General features: G+C 41.8%; 1 protein-coding gene across 4 annotated transcripts in view; it reads left to right on the top strand.

The window, feature by feature from the left end:
• Nucleotides 1–25,290, top strand: part of MAD1L1 (mitotic arrest deficient 1 like 1) — a 558,561-nt gene that overhangs the window by 283,120 nt on the left and 250,151 nt on the right. For all 4 annotated transcript variants that reach the window (XM_030577083.1, XM_030577082.1, XM_030577084.1 and 1 more), the window contains exon 13: nucleotides 13,890–13,946. In XM_030577083.1, the coding sequence (XP_030432943.1) occupies nucleotides 13,890–13,946 (57 nt within the window). The remainder of the gene's footprint in view (nucleotides 1–13,889; nucleotides 13,947–25,290) is intronic.

Raw genomic sequence — 25,290 nt, 5'->3', positions numbered from 1 at the left:
AATTAACACTAGGGGGAAATTTTTGCCAGGTAACTTGCAAATAAAGATGTCAAGAAATAAACTTATTTTAGTTTCCTCCAGCCATCTAGCTTAGTTGGAGCTGACTGGCACAGAGGAAGAACATATCTCCAGGAATGGGGAGGATCAAGTGCCTACCCAGTCGGAAGGAGATACAGATAAGATCCCAGAGTGGCAGAAAAGGTGGCCATCATATGGTAGCTGCTATTGTTAGTATTTTTTTCCTTCGGTATGTGGATGAAAATGCCAGTGTTGATAAGGATGCAGATTTCAGACCTGGAGTCATGCCGTCACTAATCTTAGGGAGGTAGAATGAAATTACCCAAGCTAGAATTTGTCCAGAACATCATAAACACCCTCAGTATTGCAATAAATCCTGAGGGATATTTGTAACCACAAACTTCCAGGGCCCCTCTTTTATTGTTCGTCCAAAAGAGAGTGTTCTAGCAGCACAGTGCCTTCTAAGACTGGAATGGTTTAGTACATAATGAGAGAAGAATCTTAGTTATTGCGTCGCCAAATACCATGTGCCACAGTACATACCTAGGTGATCATTTGAGGATTCCCATCTGAATAATGACCCGGCTCTCTTCAGTTTAATTTTTGAGATTTGATCACAGCACAGTTTAGAGCTAGGCAACTTTTTCTTTAGTATTTTGATTTAAATGATTTGTTTCTCTCTCTCTGTGTTTTTGCTGCTTAGAGCACCGTGAGCTGGGACTTGCCTAATGTATTATGTCATCCCCTGGCATAGACACAAGCCTATTTTGGTTCTGGCCTGAGAAGATTGATAGTTTCGTTATACTTGGAGTTTGTGCCAGACTATTCTTCCACTGAAGGGTTAAAAACTTAGCTAGATGAGGAGTAATAGAGAAGAGGACCCCCTCAATGTACCTACTGCCCAAGATTGCACATTTAGCAGCTGTTTTGCTGTGGGAATGTTTCTGTGCCCAGGAGGAGTGCATTAGCTGTGGAGTTTCTTCTGTGATGTTCCAGTGATGTGGAATGACTCTCTTGGAGTCCACCACCTTTGGGAATTCACTCATGTGTGACTGTGAGTTGCTGTGCCCGTCTACTGCATAACTCTACCAGTGGTAGGCTTGGCAAAGATTCATTAGTCAGGCTGCCCTTCGCTGTTGAGGAAGCAGCTGCAAACTCACATTTTGTTTGGCAGCATTCCTTCTCCAGGGGCTGCAGCACCGTTTGATTCGAATGGAAGACAACAGACCTACAGAAGCAGTATAATATCCCCAGTAGATCTTTGCTAATCCTCTGGTCTCCATACTCCTCCTCCCTTCCAACATCTGGAAAGAAAACACCAAGGAAAAACAGGAGGAAATGAGTTTCTCTCTTGCGTCTCTAAATTTTACTGCACTTCAGAATGCAAAATCAACAGATGCTTTCTGTGGTTCTGAGCTGTTCTTATAAATCAGGCACTTTTTGCAAACACAGGAACACTTAAGCCCCTCTGTCCATCAGGAGCTGCACCAATGTACCTTGCAATGAAAACTGTTCCAGGCTAAAGCCAGTGGGGCCTGATCTCCAGAGAAGGCTTCCTGAATGTGTTTTAGTGACCATTCTACCCTCTACCATCTCCTCTTGTTGCCTCTTAGTGCTGTGTTCCTTAGCATCTCTGAATAAATCCCCCTTCCCTCCCACCTCCATCCAGTTGTCATCTTGAGCTTTGTATTTAATGTCAGAGTTGGAGGTGGACTTGGCCTTTGGGATACAAAGAGTAGGAGAGAGGGCAAGAAAATGCTTCATTTGAACACAGTAGGCACTTCATGCACGGACCTAAAATTAAATGTTTGATGTTTTTACTAACTGAGCCATCTGGGTTGTGCCGGATGCATTTTGTGTTAGTGGCAGTAATATCTTGCACTTGGATATCTCCTTTCATCCAAAACTCCCAAATCGTGTTACAGAGTGGATGTTATCTTTTTACAGATGGAGAGACTGAGTTTCAGAGAAATTAAATAACTTGCCGAAGGGTTCACAGCAATTGTTTGAGCTGAGAATGAAAACTAGATCTCCTGACTGTTACAGAGCCATGCAGCTGATTTTGGGCCAAGGTTAAGTGCTTTCCTGGATAGTTAAAAAAATAAAATAAAAATCTCCTATTTGAAATCATTATATTCCACTTTGTCATGTGAACACGTGGGTCCCTCCTGATTCTGGATGAACCCCTTCACACAGCAGTAGCACTGAGAATTTAGGATGATCTGTAACATTATAGTAAACTTGCTATCTGCAATTCTTGACATCACCAGCTAGTGAATCTGTCACTTAAAACAAAACAGAGCAAGAAAGATTGGTCTGTCCTTGAAACTTGAGAGCAAGGGAAAGATTTGGCCATTATCTATCTGTCCAGTAAATCTTGATAACGACTTTGACAGGAGCCTGTAGCTCGCAGATGTTTTCCCTGTGTCTTCAGTAATTATAAGGGTGACTCCAGCAATTTTCCAGTTTCAAATATAATTTTTTTTGTGTTAACATCTGAGTTCCTTTTCTTTATTCATGCATCTCATGCCCTGGGAGTTAACCAGCTGCCTATATGTCTCACACTTGGGGGCGGCATTTCACTACTACGCATCATGTCCAATAAGAAGTTATTTCTCTGTAACATCCAGCAGCTCTTGCTTATATGAGGGAAATAGACTTTATTACTCTGTACAAAACAGTGTCATTCCTCCCTTATGTGGTTGAGTTGCCATTGGAGGCACAGGGAATACTGGTGCCTTGGCAGCCCTTGGGGTGACTTTTTTACACAGGTTTGAATTTCCATTGGTTTAAGTTGTTTTAGTTTCTCAAGGGACTGGCGAGGGTGGTTGAAACCAAATGACATTAAAACCCGTATAAGCAATTATCTGTGAAACCTATTTTAATTACAGCTCTCCACGTGTGATAGGTCACAACAATAAGAACATGATCTCTGTTTTGCTCGTTACAACATTCCTATAAATCAGAATGAGCTTCGCATCTACAGCAGCAGTGTATAAACTAGTGTGTTTGAAAGTTAATGGGGAATTTTCCTCCACACTTCTGCATGATTATTACAGAGAGGCTGATTCCCCCTCACCTCTGTCCTCTCCCCAACTGCTGTGAAATTACATTGGATACATTTTTGTGTTTGACACTTTGGGGACTATTAGATTTTATTTTGTGGATGTTATTTCCCACATATGTCGTGTGTGTGCTCTCAATTTAATAACCAGAAGAACTTTCCTGAGAGCAGTAAAATTACTTGAATCATTAAAGCAGTGTGGAAATTATTTAACAGTCTTTGATATTGAGCTCCTTCACTTTCAGTTTCCCAAATAATGCTGCTGCATGGATTAGCAGTCGCCAATGGAAAGCTTCAAAGTAACATTTAAACTTGTCCTAGACCATTAAATCCTGTGTAAATTTGGAGGACACTGTGGAGTGAATGAAACAGCTCCAAATCTCTGATAATCTGCACTAATATTGGGCTAAAGGATTGATGAGAAGATGTTGAATAGCATGGTATAAATGGGCTATATAACTTCAAAGGACTAAGCAGGCAAAGGGATTTTTTAGCTGTTGAAAGTTGCATCTCTTGGCTGCTATGTCATAAGTTGGCATGTTTCACTAGTGAACATTTCTTTTCATTTCAGCTTTCACAATATTTTAATACATAGGATTGCAGTATGCAAATAAACTGAAGTCTAACTGTGACTGGCTGAGTTACGTCTGTCACAATCCCTTCCGCCCACATGAATGAGCTGTTCACAGCTGTCTTGAAATCAAAGTTTTCCTCATGTTTTCTTTCACTGAACAGAATCTTACAAAAAATAGACATGCAGGAGGGCACCAGGGACATTTTATATGTGATTTTAACCCTTTCTTCAGTACAATCTCATGATACTGTTCAAGCATTCTAGATAAAATATAAACATCTTGAGATTCTTACATTACAAAATAGTCAAATATCAGTTTCGTGACCACAATGCCTCACGATCAGTTGAGTGCCTGCATGCATGTATTTTATAACCCAGCCACCTTTTTAGTGTCATCCTATATTTGGCCTAGATCCTCGGATGTGCAGAATTCTGCTTGGCTCACCTGGAGAGTAATGGGGAAGGAAGAGGTGGTGTAACACTGTCTTTCTGCTCCCTCTCTCCCCACCAAATCATGGGATATGGGTCAGTTGACCAGTGTCGCAAGCTGAAACAGACAAAGAGCACAGTGTACTCCAGCCACAAACTCGTGGGAATTTAACCCAGTCAGAGGATCTGGCCCTATATTTCTTTTGTGTATATTACACAGGTAAATATGCAAAGTTATACATAGATTTTTGATTAGCTCACAGCAAACACCAGAGTAACGATGAAGGGGTTTGTGATATCAGATCCCCCCAAAATGAGCCTTATTTAGGTTTCCTGTGTTTCATGTATTTGAAACATGATTTTAAAATAGCGTTTTTATGATCCTCACAAAATATTCCTCAGTATTTTTAAGGTAATTTGCCAAAGAAGCACACAAGGCCACCTTATATGGTGGGAATTTGGGGCCTCCTAAGTAAATTGGCCAATCACCACAACGGATTTCTTTAATGTTCGTGCAACATTTCTTGAAAATATTGCTGCAGTCAACTTAGGCTTTTGTCACATTGCAAAAAACGTTACATTTTGCAGCTATGTCATAACCCCTGTAGGCTTGGCTTCCCCTTGTTAGTTCATGAGGCAGCTGCCCTGATGGGAAATTCACCACCATCCTCACAGCCCTTCTGTTAGGAGAGAGGAGCTCTAAGGTGTGTCTGGGACTCTACATGAATCCTGGGCGAAGATGCTGTACAAAAAATGCTCTATATTAGTGTCTCCTAGGTGTCCTTTTCAGTAAGTGCTGCACACCTAGGGGTTGCAAACTACAGCTTGTGTCACTGAAACCCTAGTACCTTCCCCTGGGGACCTTGGTCTGGAATTCTGACTAGGAAAGTTGGCACAAGCCAGGAGTAATCAGCCATGTATGTGCATATGTATATTACTCGGAGAGTGCTATGGCTCCTCTTTTTTCTCCATGGTAATGAGACTTCTGTATATCTCCATTCAGCATCAAGGACAAACATTTCTATTATGAGTGTGTGGAGTTTCTTCATATTTCCTAATGAAGACACAAGGCTTGAAAGTGGTATGCCTCCAAGTCAAAGTTGTTTTGATTTCCGACCTGTGTGTAACGCACATCATTTTTAATTGTGTGTTTCTTTGGCTGCTGCTACTAGTGTGTGTGCTCCTGAATGTGAGACTGAGTTGTAAATTACTGTGGGTTCACAAAGAGAGTACTTAGATTTGCTAATTGCTCATAGAATGGAGGGGGTTTTGTAGTTGTTGTGAAAGTTTGTTCACTAGAGGTTGAGGAGCTTAATTTTCCCTGCAAGTGTCTCTGTCACTTGAGCAGCTTGTCCATAACATAGGGCAGCTGGCTCACATTCATGTCCAGAGGAGAGATTGGGGCCATTGATGTGGCCAACTTAACCACCTGCCTTGTAATTAGCAGATTGTTTGGGGCTTGATTCATTAATCCTCAAAGCTCTATAGTTCTGACTAAACACTTCCTACTCGGAGCTGGCATTAATGGCTGTTTGACAGACACAAGGAGCAGATATGAGGAGAGCAGTGATCTCAACCTTTTTGATTCACTCCTGTCTGGTATTTTTCCCATGTTTGTGTTTACTTGTGAAGGTTTGAAATATGGCTGATGTAGCTACAATTGCTGCTTTGGAAGGTATTTGAGAAGAGCCATTAACTCAAAGAGCACAGGGAAGTAAACTGAACAATTCAGAAATGTCTCCCTGGTATTTGAATTGGTTCCCATGCTCACAAACCATTTATATTATTGCTCCAAAGTCTGGATAGCAGATCCAGAATATGGTCAACTTACAATATATCATACCTCCTAGGAAGGTGATGTAATAGTACTAGGAAATAGGTTACATTAGGCAGCGTTGTCCCATTGGATGAACACTTTAAATTGACAGATACTTTTCCCCCTCCTACACCCCTGCTCCTAGGCTTTTTAAAGTGATTTGTTAAATGCTGAGCAAGATGTTTTTCTGGCATACTCTGCTTAACTGATTTTGATTGCCCGGACCACACTATATGGTTAGTGGGCAAATTGTTGGTTGGCAACTTACTTGCCTATCCAGTTCTTTAACCCAGTACCTTCACGTTCCTTAAAGCTTGAGTAATGTGCTCCATGGGAATTGAACATAGTACGTTAAGTAATGGGAATGTCTTGGGAACTGAAAGATAACACATTTCCATTTTTGTCTGAAAATTCAGTGTGCATGTCCTTGCTACTGAGAGAGATCCTCCAAACACCAGAGTGATGAATACAGCGTAAAAACCTGGATAGAACAGACAAGTCACTTAAATGTGGGGATGTTGCTTTTTTACAGGAAAAAGCTCTGAGATTACAATGGCAAACTTTGCTCCAGCTTCTGCTGTATGTTTTATTCTTCTGGCCTGAATGGCAAATCTGAGAGTGCACCTTGTTAAGGGGATGTACATATCCATTAATAAGGTGGAAAGTGGGCATGATAAATTGCAAAGAGTCTTAAGTGGCATGAGACCATGTGGCCTAAATTGGTCTTGGATCTAGGGCTGAAAATGTATGAATTGAGCAGCCTACCTGTTCTGTACCTGAAAGGCAAGCAACAGGAAACAGTACAATAACATTCCCCTCAACTCCTTCTGAGGGGGCCCTGTAAATACCCTCCATGTGCCTCATTCAAGGTCTCTCTCCAGCTGCTTCCTTAAGCTCTTGCAGTGGCTGCCAGCTTTTCTGAAGTGCTCTGATTAAGTGAGATGTTGGGTAAGTTCAGAGCCTCATTCTCCTTTATAATTAAAAAATGTGTGTGTGTCTCATGCCGCTGCTGCTTAGTTTGCATTTTCCTGTGGCCTAGTAGGAATATGGCAGTGAATGATGTTGTAAGCATCTTTTCTGTAACAGCTGAGCTAGGTTCAATATTTAATTTGGGCTAATGAAAGGGCTTGGGGGTAGGGCTAACATTTCAGGCTGTTGTGATAAAACATACAGATCAGCTATTTCACAGCCTGGTAGAATAGTTCCAGCTGACCACTACTAGATTGGTACATTCAGTGCTTGGCTAACCCCCAGTGTGTGTGGAAGAGAGAGTTGGGTGAGAATGTCTTCCTGATGTACCTATCAGGTACTTACCAGGTTCTCAAATTCTGATAAGCAGATCACTTTCTGTTCGCTTGTAGAATGCTGTCTGGGCCACCTTCTTATTTCGAGCTGCTGGGTCATATTAAAAGACAGTTAACAATACATTAAACATATCTCTATTACATTTTTATTTGAGCAACGGCTGTAGTTGCCACAGAGATGTAATATGATCATGAATTATATCTAATTCTACTCCTTTCTAGCACCCTACATAATTCCTTTCCATCCTTGATATTAAGACCCTTTAATAGTTTCTCATGGTGATTATGCATTTGGTGTACACTCATACTCCTCCCAAGACTTATGTCTCTGAGTAAAAAGAGTTAAAATGTATAGTTTGGCGTTTTTCATAAATGATTTCCTCCAGCCACCTAATCATGTTTGGTTGCTATTCTCTGAATTCCCGGTAGTTCCTCTTCCCTTCTTGGCACTGAGCTGTGCAGAAACAAATGCAGTAGAGAGAGACTATTTTGTAATTTGATGCTTCTGTGATTACAGCCCAAAATCATATTGGCCTGCCATGTCGCGCTGAAATTCGTATTTAACTTGCTGTCCACTCTTGCTTCTAGGTCTCTGTTGGCATAACAGTTTGAGAGGTCTGTTCCACCCCATGTATGTTTTTTTTAAGTTAAATCTTGTGTTATTTCCTGTCCATGTTTTTAATTTCTCTTGATGGTTTTCTTGACCTCTTCAAAAGGTTGTTTTTGCACACCTACCAAACTTCGCATCTATGTATTATGTTAATGTGCTTTGTGGATCCCCTGCTCCAAATTTCAGCCAAGATGTTAAATAACACCACACCGTAACTCCCATTCTTGTGGCATCCCATTACACAGTTCCCCTAATTGATACATTGCCATGATGACATGTTGTATGCTGCCCAAACAACAGATTAAGCCTTCAAGTAAATGAATTTCACTTGTTTGAGCAGCAAGACACATAGATACTTCCTGTTTAAAGAACAAATTTCTTTCCCCACTGTTTACTTTTACCAAGGCTTAAGAATTTGTAATGGAACACAGGGTCTTAACTGGTTCGAAACTTAGACAGTTAGTCGTTCAGTGTCATGGTCAGGTGGGGCAGAGAGGAGATGCTTGACCTAATATTATCCTTGCTGTATTTGTCCTCTGGATAAATAGTGGACTTCGTTTTCCTGAGTTCTCAGTATAGAACTCTTCACCAGCGCTGATTTCTCATTAAGCAAATTTTTTGTCAGTAAATCAAAGTTTAGAAATATTCCCAGGGCTGGACTTGTCACAGGTACTATGCTCAAGTACGTGAGAGGAATGGAGGGCTTGTCTATCCAGCAAGTTACTGTGCAGCAAGTCAGGGTGTGAGTCTACAGTGCTCCACTCGACATACAGTGGTGTCCCGTGTGGATACTGCTACAGCACAGGGAAGATACTGGAGAGCAGTTACTGCATAGCAAGCTGGTTCACAGTAGATTCACAGCCTAGTGCACCGTAATTTGTCTTATATACAAACACTTGGTTCCTCTTAGGTCTTTTTGTTTCCATCAGAACTGTGCATGTATGTCATAATTTCTTGTGAGTCGGGAACTTTGCGTGCTGTTCTTTGCTTCAGTGACTGCACTCTGCCCTGTGTCTAAGTTTTGGAAGATGTGTAGGTATCATCTTTTGCATCTTGGACAGCTCTCCTCCTAGCCAGTTTGCAGGAGCTTAATATTAGCCTCAGCCATTGTGTAGGTCAAGTTTGAAACTGAAGAAAGAAGTGGGAAAAAGAATATGTGCACAGTGTGGAAAGGGAGAGTTAGTGTGAATTCTAAGTAAAAAGCAGGTTGTACATGTGCTAAGCATCTATAATTTGTTCGCCTCTATTACTTTGGGTTGGGGACAAATTCCTTATTTTGGAAATACAGGGCTGGTGGAAAGTATCTTGTGAAACGCACACTTGTTAAAATGTTTGGCAGGGTTTGTGGTAAACGTAATTGACTTTCCTAATATGCTTCTCCAAGTACCATTTAGATTTAGAATTCCCTTGGGTTAACAGCCTACAACATCAGACTCCTATCTCGGTCAGCCTCACTCTAGCCTTAGTGAAGTGCCCTCACACCTGGACATTTCAATCTATTCATGGATTGCTTTTCGGCACTCTTTGTCTTTGGTTTGTTTGACTTTTCCTTAGTCCAAGACAGACCCTCACAGACCAGAACCAGTAGTAGGTGTAACAAGTGGTTATCAACCTATTTACCTTTGTGGGCCTCACATGCAACTTTCTATGTGTTATGTGGGCCTCATCCACACAATATATATACTACCTGCATGGCCTTGGGGATGTCACATGGGCTGCAGCTGTGTGCTAATTCGACTGTGGGTTGAGAACCACTGAGTGTAACTGTAGAGTAGAGTGTAACTTTTAATCATTTTTTAGTTTCTAACTTAAGATGGTGAAATAGTCCTTGTCTGATGGTTAAAACCCTCTTTATGTAGACCTGAGTCCATTAGAGATGTTGGAAAGTTTATTTACTACCTGTCCATTGTGTTCATTCCATCCGTGTGTGTGTGTTGCAAAGGCTATTCCAGCATATGAAGAATGTCTTTGCAAATGCAATATGTGGCTCTTTTCTGACTCTAATCTGGTGATAGATTTCTACCCGATTAAATATTTGTGGGGAAAAATCACTCCCAGGTGTCGGTGAATTTACAAACGGTCTCCTGACATTTCAGCATTCTTGTGGTAATTTCAATTTTACTTCTCTCTTGTTTCTGCTTGCTCTTTATGTCTGCACAGGGCTGGCATCTCCTGTAGTGTTTAATGAGTGTGTTTCATTTCCCTGCACCAGAACCCAGGTTTATGTTACAACCACATTCATCTTGTATGAGTGCCTGTTCCTTTAATAACATGACATCCTTATAGGGTCTGCACAGCTAGAACCTGTAACTTTCTTGGCGCTTCCACTGAGTTGAGGGCTGAGGCAGACTTGAGCTCTGCCTAATTGCAATGTTTGTTTCTTTGTTTGGGGAATTGACATACACGTTTTATGCTGAACTCTGAGACTGTAATTTTTTGTTTGCTTGTATTTCAGTGCAATTAGCTTTTGTAGCTTAATGTTTTTCATTTCATTGTCATGAACTGCTTGTCGTTCACCTCTTTTGGATACGGTGCTCGTAAAGCTCATATCATGTGGTGTAAAGATGTCATTAGAGAGATTCTGGAGGATTTAATGAGTATCTGCCAGAATTAGTTTGTATGAAAAATTTTAGTTCGTATTGGGTTGTTTAGACTGTTTAAATGTGTTTTGCTTTTCTCCTTTGAGACTATCCTTCAAGCTCTGTGCTAGTCACGGGGAGGCTGATCGGAGGCTAGCATGGTGTCATGGAACAGAAGAAGTGGAAAGAAGTGACAAAAAGTTTTGTATGTGATTTCTCTGAACTAATTCTACAATACCAGTTTCCTCTAGCATTTTCTCTCATAAAGGCCCATCATCACCGAAGAATCATAGGAGTATCTTTAACTCAGAAGAGATGCCAATCTGAACCAAGATTGCCTTACTTCTTTCTTCTGGGGAACCCAGTTCCTCTATCACTGGACCACCTTGGGGTTTCTTTGAGAGAGCCTCTGCCAGGAAAACTCTGTAAGCCTGCTTTGCAACGAGAGTTCATCAGCCCCAAAATATTCACCATGCCTTTGTCTCCTTGAGAGAACCCAAGCCACCTTCACTTCCCAGGACTCTACCACAGCATCGTCCCATCAGGGTTTCTCTACAGGCGTTCCTGAACATACCTCTGTTTAGTCTCCATGTGACGTTGTACCCCATAATGCTTCATAGAAATATGCTGATGAGTGTAAATATGACACAACAGGAATGTTTTATGCTAGATATGCCATGGTACATATCTTTGCAAAGGTTATGTTCTACTGAATGTATTCATCCTATTCATATGCATGTATCATTTTTATATCTGAAGTTATGAGTGTTGACTCTATGCTTGTATTTAAAGTGTTGGCTGTAGGAAGCACTTAAGGCAGTTTTGGTCAACATAGTATGAAGTGGTTATTCAAGTAATTGGGAGCACTCTAGCTAACAATGGACCTTGGGAGTCGCCAATCCACATCGAAGCTTTCCTGGGAACTGTTCTAACTAACCTAAACAATGGCGTCGGCCTGCAAAAAGCTGAATCATTCATAGACATGTGACTTGCCCAGGTGACTGCAAAACTCTATCTTGTTGAGGGGATTTTACACAGGAGAAGAGAGGGGTTTCCACCCACAAGAGAGTGACTATATAAGCCCCTGGAAACCTCTCCATTTTGTCTTCAGCTGGCTCAAGGGATAGCCTCTCCGCCCCAGAGAGGTGCCTGAAAGAAACTGGAACAAAAGACAGTAACTACAGGAATGAGTGATTGCAGGACCCCGACTAGGAGGAAGTCTAATCTGTAAAAGAAGCTTAGTGGAACATCTCTGAGGGCGAGCTTTACCTGTATTTAGTTTCTTACTGTATTAGGCTTAGACTTGCGTGTTTTTGTTTTATTTTGCATGTTAATTTACTTTGTTCTGTTAGTTATTACTTGGAACCACTTAAATCCAACTTTTTATATTTAATAAAATCACTTTTTACTTATTAATTAACCCAGAGCGAGTATTAATACCTGGGGGAGCAAACAGCTGTTCATATCTCTCTATCAGTGTTATAGAGGGTAAACAATTTGAGTTTACCCGGTATAAGATTTATACAGAGTAAAATGGATTTATTTTGGGTTTGGATCCCATTGGGAACTGGGTATCTGGGTGTTGGAGACAGGAGCACTTCTTAAGGTATTTTCAGTTAAGCTTGCAGCTTTTGGGGTGCATGGTTCAGACCTGGGTCTATATTTGTAGGAGGCTAGTGTGTCTGGCACAACCAGGCAAGGTATTGAAGTCCCAAGATGCCAGGGAAAACGGGTTTAGAGGTAGTCTCAGCACATCAGGTGGCAGTCCCAATGAGGTTTCTGTGACACAACCCATCACACTCAAGTTCTGCTTCACAAAGGCAGGAGCTTTTGAACTGCTCTGCCTGAAGGCTGCAAAAATATCTGTGAATAGTCTTCAGTACATGCATTTCCATGAAAGGCAATATGGTCCATTGCATAGAAAACTGGATTAGGGTTTAGGAGAGCTCAGTCTATTCCTAGCTTTGCCAGTGACCTGCTGTGTGACTATGGGCAAGTCACTTCCTTTCTTTGTGCCTCTGTTTCTGCACCTACCCTTGTATTTCATGTGTCTGTAGATTGCAAGCTCTTTGGGGCAAGGACTTTTCCTCATTTTGATTGTAGTCTCTATTCACCACATTAATACAAATAAATAATAGTAACGATCCAATATGTCACAATAGATCCTGTGTGTGTGTTAATGGGGGCTCTCTACAGTATAACGTGATTAGATATGTTCATGCTGTATTTCATGCAATTGTACTTTTTTTCTTATGGGGAGTTTCATTCGTTACAGGATAATAAATGATTACCTCTGCTCCTTGTCTGGCTACTTTCACGGTGTTTGAACTACAATTGGTATCCTATTTGGCAGGCTTGTTAAAGAGGTCAAAAGACAGAATAGGTCCGGAGACTGTCGAGCTGCACATCTCTAGAAGTAGATCCTTTTGGATTAGAGACAGGTTATCAAGGTGGTAGCAGGAAATAGCTCAGCTGCAGTCAGTTTTGTATTTGTTTTACAAGTAGCTAAAGACGTTTAATCTTGAAGGCTTGTAGCAGATCACCGACTCACCGGTGCGGCGCCTTCTGCTGGTCATCCAGGAATTAGATCTCTCAGCCCTGGAGTACCCTCTATGGCTAGTGTCTCGCCCTCTGTTACCTACACCTTTGCAGTTCCTTTATCTCCACCACGTATAGGCCCCACGTCCCTCCCGGACTACGGTACCCCTTACCTTGGGGTGATGCCCCTCACCCAGGGAGCCCCACTCCTCTAAACCCACCTCGCTTCAGTGACCCACTGCCAGTCTTCATCGAGTCCTTTTACTCAGAGGCAAACTGCAGACTGAAATGGCCACTCATCATTGGCTAGGGGGTTGCACCTGCTGCCTTTCCCTGCAGCCCCAGTACCTCCTTAGGCCTTCCTGTCAGGCCTCAGCCTGGGAGGTTGCCAGGCCTGAGCTCCTCAGCTCAGCATGCCCCTTCCCCAGCACTGCTTTGTTGAAGGTACCCTGTGCTCCCAGGCAGCCTAGTCCTTCCCACTCCAAGACAGGAGTGAGACTGCCTGCTTCCTAGCTCACAGCCCTCTTTATACCAGCCCTGGATTGGCTGCTACCTACCTTCACCTTATTGGCTCCTCGGGGCAGCCCTTTTCCAGAGTTGGTTTTAACCCCTTTCTCTCTGGAGCGAGGTGCTTACCTCACTACAGGCTATAAATGCAACATCTTTCCCCAGCCTCAGAAAAATATAAAGAGAAGAAAGTGCATAAATGTGAGTTTTTTTTCTTTAATCAAATAAAAAGAGACTTGAAAACCTCAAACTTTTAATACATCATCCAAGCAGAAGCAATCCGATGGGCCCTGCGGTGTTTGAGGTATTTAGGTGCTACTTAGCTCAGTCCACATTTCCCAGAACTGGAGTGCTGGGCACTTAGTGGTGGCAAACTATAATAATTAATAATGTTACTGAACAAAGATCATAGTGGCTAAAAACACTGTTCTGATTTTTATTTTATTGAAGGCTCAGCTGTCCCAAGTTTTGGAAGAAGTGGGGACCCAGAAGCAAAGAGCAGATATGGTATGTGTTCATTTTCTTTTACTCCTTGTTTTACAGTGGTGAAAATATGATGTGCAACTTTAAATGCCTTTTAAGAATGTGGATCCCGAATTCGAGATGTGAACAGGCAGTGAACCTTGCAGCGGGGAGAGTGTGTGTGTCCCATTAAAGAATATCACATATCTGGCCCCTTGTCTGTCTCCATATTGACTTGGTGGAAGCCCTGCATTCTGCTGAGATTACTAAATGCTGCTTCTCCTTCGAAAGCCTGTATTCTTCCTGGCAGTTTGCCTTCTATTCATTAGCAGTTCTAGAAGGAAAATAAGCATTTTACTTCATAATGAATCAGATATTTTCCTTGGGTGGCTGCAGTTTGTGTTAGATGTGACAGAATCCTCTGCAAACTAGTTTTTATTATTTTGTTAATTTTTCAGTTGCACTTGTCTATTCAGTTGACTCTAACCTTCTCAGAAACAGGAAATGGCCCAGAAAACCAGGAGAAATGAGGTTGTGCACAATTCAGTTGCTTTACTATTCGAGATCCTTCATATTCAGGAATGAATGAGACATCAACATTTAACCATTCAAGTCCTTGTGGTGTGCAAATGAGCAGGTCCCAGAGTTTCAGCTGCAGAATTTTTTTATTGTGTACAAAGCTGCATGGTCCAGAACAAAAAGATAAACAATATAGTATTGTTTTATGCTAAATTGAGTGAATTTTAACAGTCATGAAAGTGAACTTGTAGGACTGGCAACAGTCAGCAGGAGCTGAAGAAACCTCTGATCTGAAACCCAACTGCTATCCAATGCTTCTGTTATCTTGCTATGGGCTTCCACACAACTCTGCTAATGCACATTGGTCTTGATCTTCAACCCTCTTGCTATTCTTGCAATGAGTTGCCACATCTCTGTCAATGCCTCTTAGTTTGGCTGTGTCGTTCATTGCTGTTCCAATATTGCACTTTCCATAAACAGAGACTGCCAGTTGTGTCAAACGGTGTGGTGGCTGGGTGAGGTGGACAGATCTTTTTGAAGGTTTAGTCAGTTTCACATTGTCTCGAGTCAGATGTGAGCTGAGATCTCCAGAGAAAACACTATTCATTCCATTTATCATCTAGTCTCTAAATTACATGGGCTCTCAGTTTTAAATTTGGTGCATTTAGCACTGGGCCTGTGCTCGCTGGACTTATGAATAGAAAATTGTTACATCTTTCAGGTTCAGTGTGGTTTTTGTAAGCATCTCAGAAATGACTCTGGCTCCAGTTTTCAGTTGCATATCTCCCATAGATAGCCTGGAGCACTAAGTGTGCTAGCAGATAAGATTGGGAAAGTTTAGTTCTTTGTGTTTACATATGAAAAGCTGTTGTACGCTATTGTTGAGGAGGGGGATACAGGAGTAAGCAGTGCCCAGTGTATACTCTTGTGGAGTTTTAATTTAACCAAATGCTGGAGGTCTTGTGATCGTCCTCACAGAGCCTATGCCAGTCTGGTAGGAAGAGGCTCCTAACTTCTGGCCCTAGGCTATAGTAGTTTGGAGTATGGATGGCAGAGGGTTGAGATATGAGCTTTATTTAGATTGGTGAGTTTCATTCAGTAGACCAGAGAAAATTGTTCCATAGCATGTAATAGTCTGTTTTCTTTCTCCCATACTCATCCCATTTGAAAGAAGCTGACTTATTGTAGCTCCTCTTCAGAACTGGAGGTTGGCTTTGCAAATGTTTTTCCTCCTTCCACAAATAAAATCTCCCTCTCGGAGAGGGATGTGTCACTTCTTTTATTTCTTTAGAGGTGACGTGGTAATGTTCCCTTTGTATGTTGCCATTCCATTTCAGACCACCTGAGGTTTCAAAGGATTGTAGCACTCCCTGCCACTGAACAAATGTTCTCTCCTGGCATGTTTCTCCAACTCCCTCTCTCGCCTAGATGGCCTTATTTTCAGACTCATTTTAAATTGACAGGTCAGCAGATGTTTCCCTGATTTGGATTCCTTGCATCTCCTTTGCCTTTTATCCCCCTCCCCATTGTTTACCAGAGATCATCTTCTTGTGAGTTTGATGCTAAGCTTCTGTGGCTGGGAAGATACAAAAAGGCTGCTTCTTATCCTGTGTTCTGACAAATGTGGATATTGCTTTTCATCAGTTAGTCTCTGCATGAGCTTAGTCTATGGCTGTAAATAAAATGGAATAAACACCTGTCAGGCACTATCACACAATCCAGTGGGTCTTTGGGCTGCTGATTGGGATAAGATGCTGTGCAGGTGGCATCTCTGCAACCACCTTAATAAGTGCTAATAGTTCTCCCACACTGCTCACAGTGGTGAAGATGAAATGATGTGCTGTGAGTTCAGTGGTGTAACAGACTTTATCTCACCAATGGGTCTGAGTGGGTGTTTGTCTACTGTGGGCCCATGGTAGATAACTCATTCTGGACATACTGATATTTAAAATCAAAGCCTTTGCAGCATTAGTGCACTGGGAGAGTGGCCTAGACTAGAGTGACTGCATGCTCTGCACTGCCAGGAGGAGAGGGGTTAAGTTTCAGGGAGACACGTGGGCCCAGAGAATTCTAGAAGAGTGATGGCACGTGCCGCTTGCTGATACAGTGCATTTTGGTGCACTATCAAAAAGTGTAATAGACATGTTGAGTTAACTGGCATAGTGTATTGCAGCACATGGTTCAATTATTTCTCTGCTAAAAATCAGTTTACTACTGGAAAAAAAGAAATTAAACAGCTCCAGCTAATTGCAGTTGACAAGACAAAAGCAGTTTGACTTTCCAGTATTAATTAGCAAACCCATACTAATTGGCTTGTATAAGCACAATTCACGCTTCTTTTCCTAAATGCAATTAATATCGCAACTGAAGACGTCTCTCGGCTGTGCTGCTATCATTAACATACTTCCCCTTAATTAGACATGGCCAGTAGTGGCTGGAGAAATGAGTTTGTGATTAAGCCATAAAACACGCTCTAATGTTTTATACCCTTCGGAGAACTTGAACCTAGAATTTATTTTCTGATTTAATAGAAATTACCCCCATCATTGAGTTGTTTAATTATATTAATGGAACTTTGATTTTCTTTCTCACTTTCTTTAAGTTGTTTGTTTTCCCTTATTTGCTTTTTTTGGGTGTTTGTGTTCCCATTGTGGGGGTGTGTCTTTCTGCGGAAGAGTTGTGTGGCATGTGATTACAGGATGGTCGGTAGCCAGTCTGTCAGGACTTCACCAAAAACTGGGTAACCATTTGTTCCTGATTTTGCAAGAAGAAAGTTCAGCTTCTTTTGTTCTTGCTGAAAGAAATTTTTATTTTGTTCTTTTCAACCCATTTTTCTGCAGGTTTTGTTTTGTTGGTTATGTCAACGAAGGAGTTTTTGAAATAAATTAGTACTCTTGAATCGCTTTCTCTGAAACTTGCTCGTATATCAGGGGATCATTCAGTGTGCTCATCAAGACCTGTAGTTCCCTCAGTTTATGGTTCCAGGATCTTTATATGTGTGGCAATTTAGTTTAATGCTGTTTGTAGGCTGACAGTGCATAAGTCTGATTGTCGTTTCCCCTTGCTGAGGAAAGTATTCTTCGCAGGAGGTTTTGTCTTTTTGAATTCCTGACTTTGTTTCCCTTCACTCATATCCTCTTGTCCTCATAACAGAATTATCTGGCTCATCAGGCACGTTATCCAAATAGTGGCTGGGGTATGTGATCTCCATCTCTCTTTAGTCCCTTTAGCAGGTGGCATTTGTGTCTAGACCTTTTTCAACATTTAATCTCTGAGGGAAGTGGTGTTGGTGTTTGGGTATCAAAGAAGCGTGCCTGTGTTTTCATTTTCCAGAAGTGCTCCGTGCATCTCAGGCTTTTGTCTCAAAAAGGCAGCATGGCTTCCAGGGCAAATGTGAGCTCTGAAGGCTTCAGACTGGTGATTTGAAGATTCTTTTTTTACCTTCCTACAGATTAAAGGGGCCAGGTAGGGGAATCAGAAGTGTTGCTGAGCAGGGTGGGAAGCAGACGAGATTTGGAAATGTAACTAACAAAATAAATTAGAGAAACTGGAGGCCGTAACAGAAGACATTAAGAAAATGATGGGAGAGGGATAGAGAGAGAATACAGAAAGGGGAATACAAAGACAGGGTGATTTACAAGCTGGGAAATAGCCCTGGGACCAAATCGTATAATGATTATAATGAAGGTGTAGCAATGTGAAGTGCCTTAAATTTCAAAATGCTAAACTGTATTTGTGTCTTTAGGGATAACCAAAATGAACACTTAATTAAGGAAAGAACATAGAAGAAACAGGAATAGTGAAACTGAAGTGAACAGCATTGCTCTGTAATAGTTATGAACTGGAAAGAGACATAAAGACCATTACAGAAGCTGAGCTGAGAAAGAACCAGTGTGCACCAAGGGGTAGGCAGCAGAAATCCACAGATTAGAAACCTTTAGTAAATGGAGGTGCCTACAAGCCTTATCTTGGATTTGATATTTGAGTGAAATACCAGCTGAAACAGAAGAAACTCCCACATTTTAGTCTGTGTGTAATGGGAGTGATAATACAGAAGAGTGAACCTCAAAATAGAAAGACCTATGGTGGGTAGCTGGGCATTAGGGCTAAGAAATAAAATATCCATTGTATCCATATTTAATAATGAAAGGTGATCAAACATGCAGTTAGGAATATCACCAGGACAACAAGAGTGATACAGGTGAAGTTCTAAGAGACAGCTAAAGCCTGCAGATCATCTACAAATAGCTGGTAGTTAAATCCATAGGAATTAGAGCACTAAGCCCACGTCCAGACTAACCCGCGGCATCGGCGGGTTAAAATCGATTGCTCGGGGATCGATATATTGCGTCTAGTCTGGACGCGATGTATCGATCCCCGAGCGCGCTTACATCGATTCCGGAACTCCATCAACCCGAACGAAGTTCCGGAATCGACACGGAGAGCAGCGGACATCGATGCCGCGCCATCCAGACGGGTGAGTACCTCGATTTTAGAAATTCGACTTCAGCTACGTTATTCACGTAGCTGAAGTTGCGTTTCTAAAATTGATTTTAATACCCTAGTCTGGACGTGGCCTAAGCTGCTGCAGGTATAAATAAAAATGAAGCTAGTATAGAACACTGAAGATCACCCATATAGAGGGATGGCGGTAGAGTGACAGGGTTTTTTTCCTTTTGTTTTTCAGACACAAGCTGCAAAAGAGGAATGATCAGTAAGATAGCTTAACATCTGTGAGAATGCAAATCTTTGGTTTCCAAACTAATTTAGATGACAACAAATCTCTGTAATATTTCTACAAGTCCTAGTGTCTTATACAAGTCTAGCAAAACCAAGACACACGACTGCCTGGGTATTCAACTTAGCAACAATGTGATCTTAACAGACATCTAGTAAGACAGTTCATTGAACTAAAATCGGATTGAAAAGGATGAATGTGGTTATAAAAGTGCAGCAAAAACTGATCCCAAATGAGATAATATAACAGTTTAGATACAAAGGGGGAAAGAATGGATTGAAATTTGAAAAATTTTCTGATGGTTTAAGTATTTAAACTAGGCTTCTTTATACCTGGAATAACCAACACATATTTAAATTTAGATGGGCAAATTCAAGAAGTTAAGGAAGAATTAACAATATCCGTAACAGTGCCTGTGATACAAATGAAGGTCTACATGAGTAGAGCAGAAGTGATAGGATCAATCCGTTAAGCAAGTTGTTGGTTGTGCTGTAGAGATCAATACAAGAATATTGTAATTTGAAACGGAGGGAATGAACAGCAGGAGTCAGAAGACAAGGGAGAATGGTAAAGAGGAGGATCCAATATCACCAATACCATTAGAACAGCATTGTGAATGAACCCTGCTCACCAGGAGAAATGTTAACTCCTCAGTCATGTGCATTGAATCTGAAAGAGATTGTTGTTTAAGATCCCCTGGTGTACCATTACCTAACTGCCATGCTGATTGGTGGACTAGAAATATGTATCTAGAGAGAGAGAGAGATTTAAAGAAAAATATAAGAAGGCGATCTTCCCCTGCATATACTTTCTCCTGTCCTTATCCTTTAAATTAGGGGCATGATTTTTGCACTTTTCCTTGGAGTTCTGTTCCTTCAGGAAGTAAGACTGATGGGAAGGGGAAAAAGCTATGTATTGTAGGAGGGGGAACTGATTTTTCCCCCCTCTATCCATTCTACCTAGATATGGAGCCATAGTTCTCAAGATAAATTCTTTCTTCAGGGAAGGGAAAGAAATACAATGATTCTGAGAATATATCTACCCTAGTACTATTCCTAGAAAAGAGCTCAGCCTCTGTATCCATTATAATAATCATAGGAAACTTGTCCCTCTCTATTACCTGTGGAGTGGTGTATATTAACCTGTAAGGCATGGAAACAGCATCTATTTCTGACTCCTGTGTTAGCAGATTAAATGAATGGTCCCTTGCAAAATTTGTTGTGCTGGCATTTGCTTTAAGTTCCATCTCTGGAAATTCATGCTCAGCACACAAGACACTGGCAAAATCAAAAACATCTGTTGTATATTACTGGGGATGGAACAAATAGAGACAGGGAAACATCGGGATCTTGAATAGGTGAATGTGAATAGGTGAATAAATCACGTATGACATACGGAGGGGATCAACATGCTGCACTTTCACATGCTGCTGTATCAGTGCTACTTTAATTAGGTTAGAAGAGGAGACTCTGTCATTCAAATGTACTGGTTTATTTCTGTTTTAAAAATCCATCTATGCACATGGGATCAAACAGTACATTCTCCTCAAATTAAAAAGAAATAAACTGTCTGTTTAAAAGTCCCATTACACAAATGAACCTGCTGTTGGAACCATTAACATTAAAGTTTTATGGAACTCGGCAGTACCATTTGGTTTGAGCAGGACAGTTTACATTTTCTCATTGAAGACAATCACAGCTGACATGGGGTTAAGGACTTTCATGCAGCAGTGGAAAGGACTTGAGTAGTTTCCAAAGCAGAGAGAGCCTTTCTCTTTCTTCTTGGGCTCCTGGCTCCTCATAGGAAAGGCAGCTATGATATGTGAAAAGGGAAACTTGGTACCTGAACTGTATGGTGATTCTAGCTGAAATGATGCTCCTGAAGGTAAAAAATGTGGCTGTGGTGAGTCAGTCTTGCCTCAGTGCTTCATGCCCAGCCTTGGAAGCATCACTGTAGTCTAACAGAGTTGTTGCAGTGTTGGCTTAATGCTGCATTTCCATCCAGGAGTCTGGCTGTAGTATCATAGAGTTGATAGTTATAACTTAGTATTATTTACTTCTCTGATCCTAACAATATTGTTGGGGAGCCTGCTGCTCTAGAGTAATGAAGTAGTACTTGCTTTAGTCAAGATGCTTCTGATTGCTTGAGAGCTCTTTGAATCTCTGGTCATTTGATTCAGTTGTGTGGAGGTACAATTTCAGGATCCTGGTGATGCATGATTCCTTGCTGTCTTTTCGAAGTTCTGTCTCAAAATAATTCATGAGGACTTTCCTTTCTTTACCAGGTAATATTTCCCTAGTCACATATCACCTGGATTTTGAGGCTTCATTCTTTTCTGTCAAAACTTAGGAGTTTGAAGATGACGCTCTTCAGTCTTTCAGATGTCTGAGTTGATAGGCTACTGCAGCCATGACTCCAGGTTCCCTCATTATGGATGAAATTCACTTCTTCCAATGAACTAGTTCCACTGAAATCCCCTTAGGCCCTATTTTGAAGGCTTTCGTGGTGCACAGGCCTTGTGTTCTGCACAGGGGTGAGTGTCATTCTGTCAGTGCAATCTCTCTCTGCACAAGGATAAACAGGGATATTGAACATACTGCTGACTGGGAGGTTTGAGTCTGGGCTCTTCACCCATTCCTCCCTACTTGCTGAGCGTGCTTTTTGTGAAAGGTTTGTTCAGTAAGTAGTATCTCTGCATGCAAACCCCAGAGGAGTAGGAGGCTTTAATAATAAAATCCACTTTCTTTACATAGCTGATATTTCTGCCTTTTGGGAGTTTGTTATATAGTGAAACCAGTGAACTGATTGGGGTCTGATTTGTGTTCTTCCTAATGGACTTTCACAAATAAGGCAAACCTGATAATTAGCTATAGCAAAAAGGGATATTTCATTAATTAAACTGAATGAAAAACCTATAGACTTGAAAATCTGTCAACTTGGCTTTCCCACCTAGTACCAGCACCTGTAAAAGCATCTGCAGGAACTTAGTGAGGACACTGAGGTTAGGACATCCCTCCCCCACTCGTGTAGATGACGACTGATAATCTCAAATGATCAGGGCCTCAATTTTACCTCTTCTTTGAAAGACATCATCTCCTACAGCGTAGTCTGTACTGTGATTTATTCTGGAATATTTGATTCATGTTGTTTGAAAAGTTCCAGCTACTCATTCATGAACACCACTATCTTCAGCACCTAGGTTGTCCTAGATCTCTCACTCAGGTTCTGACCAAACCTGACTGTGCTGAGCTTGTGAATTCAAACAAGAACACGGTGAAATGTGGCAGAACTGCTGGAAAAGGAAGGACGCACCTGTGATAGTGGGATTAGAACTAACATCTTGGCACTGTGGTCAGATGCTGCTGATGCGATCAATGAAGTTTCAGCTCGTGACTTTTCCATCGTTGTGTAATGACCCTCCCGTTAAGGATTGTCAGTGGAGACTGAACCCTTAATCGTCAGGGCAAAAAACAGACAGATCACCACCACCTAAGGCAACAGCACAACAGTAGTTGTCGCACTAATAAATTATTACCCTCTATATAACCCTTCTCCGAGGTATTGGCACCAACAAAAGTTGCGTTCAGAGAGTTTTAAGAGGAATGCCTAGGTAACAAACACTACTGGCTCCTCCCACTACCCAGAATTTTGGCTATCATTAAATACCTTCCCTGACAGCCCATAAAGGCACTACTTTCCCACTCACAAATACTGAGTCTGCATACAAAACAAGGACAAATGTATTGGGGGAAAAGGTAATACAGCATCAACTTGGGAAAACACAACAGCATAATTATATGAATGATAAATAAAAGACTCCTCCATGATAATTTTGGCAGTAGTCCATTAAACTCTGTTCCCTACGTGCTGCTGTGAACATCCAATAGACAAATGTTCCCTTACCATGTCACTTTATCTTTTCCCCATCTGCTAAACCCCACTCGTGGTTTAGTGTAGTCCAAGTCCTGCGGTGCATTCCGACAAACACAAACCTGTCTCTAGTCCAGTCCCTTGGAAAGTGCAGCCTGGTCTTGCCCTGAGATGGCTCCACCTAACCCATCTGTAGTCATTTTTATTTGGCTGGGTACAAGGGAGTTCTCCAGAGTTCACTCAGCTCTGCTGCTGTCCACTACAGCATCAGCCAGGATCCCTGTCTACATTGCATTGCACTGAAGAGCTGCCTCTTTTATCTGCCATTGAAGAGTTTTCTCAACAGCGCAGGATACTCGGTGGTGAGGAACCGGTAGCATATGGGACCCCTGAGCAGAGTTCTTGCCACTGGCAGTACACTCCTTGTCACAACACAAGGAACGCTTTCCCCTCTTCTGTCAGTTGTAATACACAACTCTGAGTTTGCATATGGTGACTGTGACTCTCAAACTGGAGGTATTCTGAGTAGAAAGCATATGCAAATAAAACTCTCTGTAGCCATTCTTCCACTTCTTTATCCATACATTGGATGGAGAAGGGGAGGGGAGGAGGAGAGAGCATCTGCGGTTCTGTGTTGAAAAGCTTATGAAGATCAAGCAGCTCTGTGGCCGTTCTTCCTCCTGCTCATCAATAGAAGGGGCAGAGAGCTCCTTATCCTAGAATGTCAGGCCACAGGGCTCACATACATGTAGATCAGCTAGTAGAGGGAGGCATGATGCTTCTCTGCAACCTGGTGAAGAGTATTTGTTTTACTTGCGCCCATTGGTGCTGTGAGGAATATTGTGTTCCTTGCTAAGGGCAGGTGAATGTGGTCTAAAGGGTATGTCCTGCAGTGCTGAAGTAGATGATCTGTAACAGACTTTGCTTTCCACTAAAAATGATCACATTTGAAAGCCTTGCTTTCCAAAACTTCATGTCTATTCAGAAACTGGATGATCATTCACAACATGCCCTGACCTTTACAATGCAGGATTATGACTGAAATGATGCCAGAACAGAAACACCAGGAATTTCCTCCTTTGTGGTGCAGATGAGTATGGGTGGAAAGCTTTATAAGATGTTCCCTGATTTGAAAAGCAAAGTCAATGCTCTTTAAATACAGAGCCTTTCTGTTCTCCATGCACTCTCATTGACTCTGTGATGAATCATGTGCTATCTCAGGGTGACAGGGTTTGATTGTATTAGTTGGGTTAAAGCTTCCTCTAGAGAGGAGTGAGGACTTTCTGCTCTAGTAAGTTGTTTCGGAGAGGGATGGAGGAAGAAATATCAGGTGTGAGTTCCTTAATTCTTCTGGGATTTCAGTTCTGTCTGACCTGGAAGAGACAAGGAGCCTGGAGCGTGATAGTTCTGCACAGAGAACATGCACATAAACAGGGCACAACTTGAATTCCTTTGACCACTGCTCATCAGGGGAGGGGCAATAATCCTTAACTCCTTGTATCATCCTCAGGGATGAGAAACAGCTCTCAGATCCTTCTCCCTCCCATTCCCACAATACTCATGAGCTATACCAGGCCAGGGCGTTTTGCTTTCTTCAGAAAAAGATGCTTCCCCATTATTTATTTTGCCTTCCATCTGCTCTGTGTTTCTGTGGCATGAGAATAGATTGTCAGCAATGCTTTTGGCTGCCAGAGGCATGGTAGTGGTGGTCACAGTTGGGGGCGGGGGTGTGTCTCTCTGAACTGTTCTATCAGGGCAATAAAATCCTTTGGAAGAAGCTGCAATACCTCATTTATCCACAGAGACTAGAAGATCATATAGCAGAACTCTTCCTATGACCTCTTGGTAAATAATGAATGGGTTCGTCCTACCTTTTTTGGAGTCGCTTAATTGAGGCTGACAGCTCTTTGTTGTATTACAGGCTCTGGCTTGTCAGGAGAATTTTTACTTATTTATGGACATTTCATTAACCTCTAATGACTAGCTGTATAAAAGCAAGCTCTTGCCAGGCCCTGTCCTGTTGGTGCTGCTTCCAGTGCTAATATTTTCTACTGCAGATCATTTCACACTTCCCCTTCCTCTTTGTACTGAGCCTAAGAGGTTATTGTTGCTAGCAGTCAGAGCATGTGTCCCAAAGGCGGGGAAAACCCATGCTAAAGCAATGGTATTCAATGGTGTGTTGCTTTCTGGTTTTCTTTTTGTGACCATTGCTTTGGTAAGGGTAGTGTTGATTGAAGAGGGCCATAGGCACGCCTGGCAGGA

Source organism: Gopherus evgoodei, chromosome 10 (genome assembly GCF_007399415.2).
Source record: "Gopherus evgoodei ecotype Sinaloan lineage chromosome 10, rGopEvg1_v1.p, whole genome shotgun sequence".
Lineage (NCBI taxonomy): Eukaryota > Metazoa > Chordata > Testudines > Testudinidae > Gopherus > Gopherus evgoodei.
The sequence above is the reverse complement of the archived record's forward strand: the minus strand, read 5'-3'. Positions and strand labels throughout refer to the sequence as shown.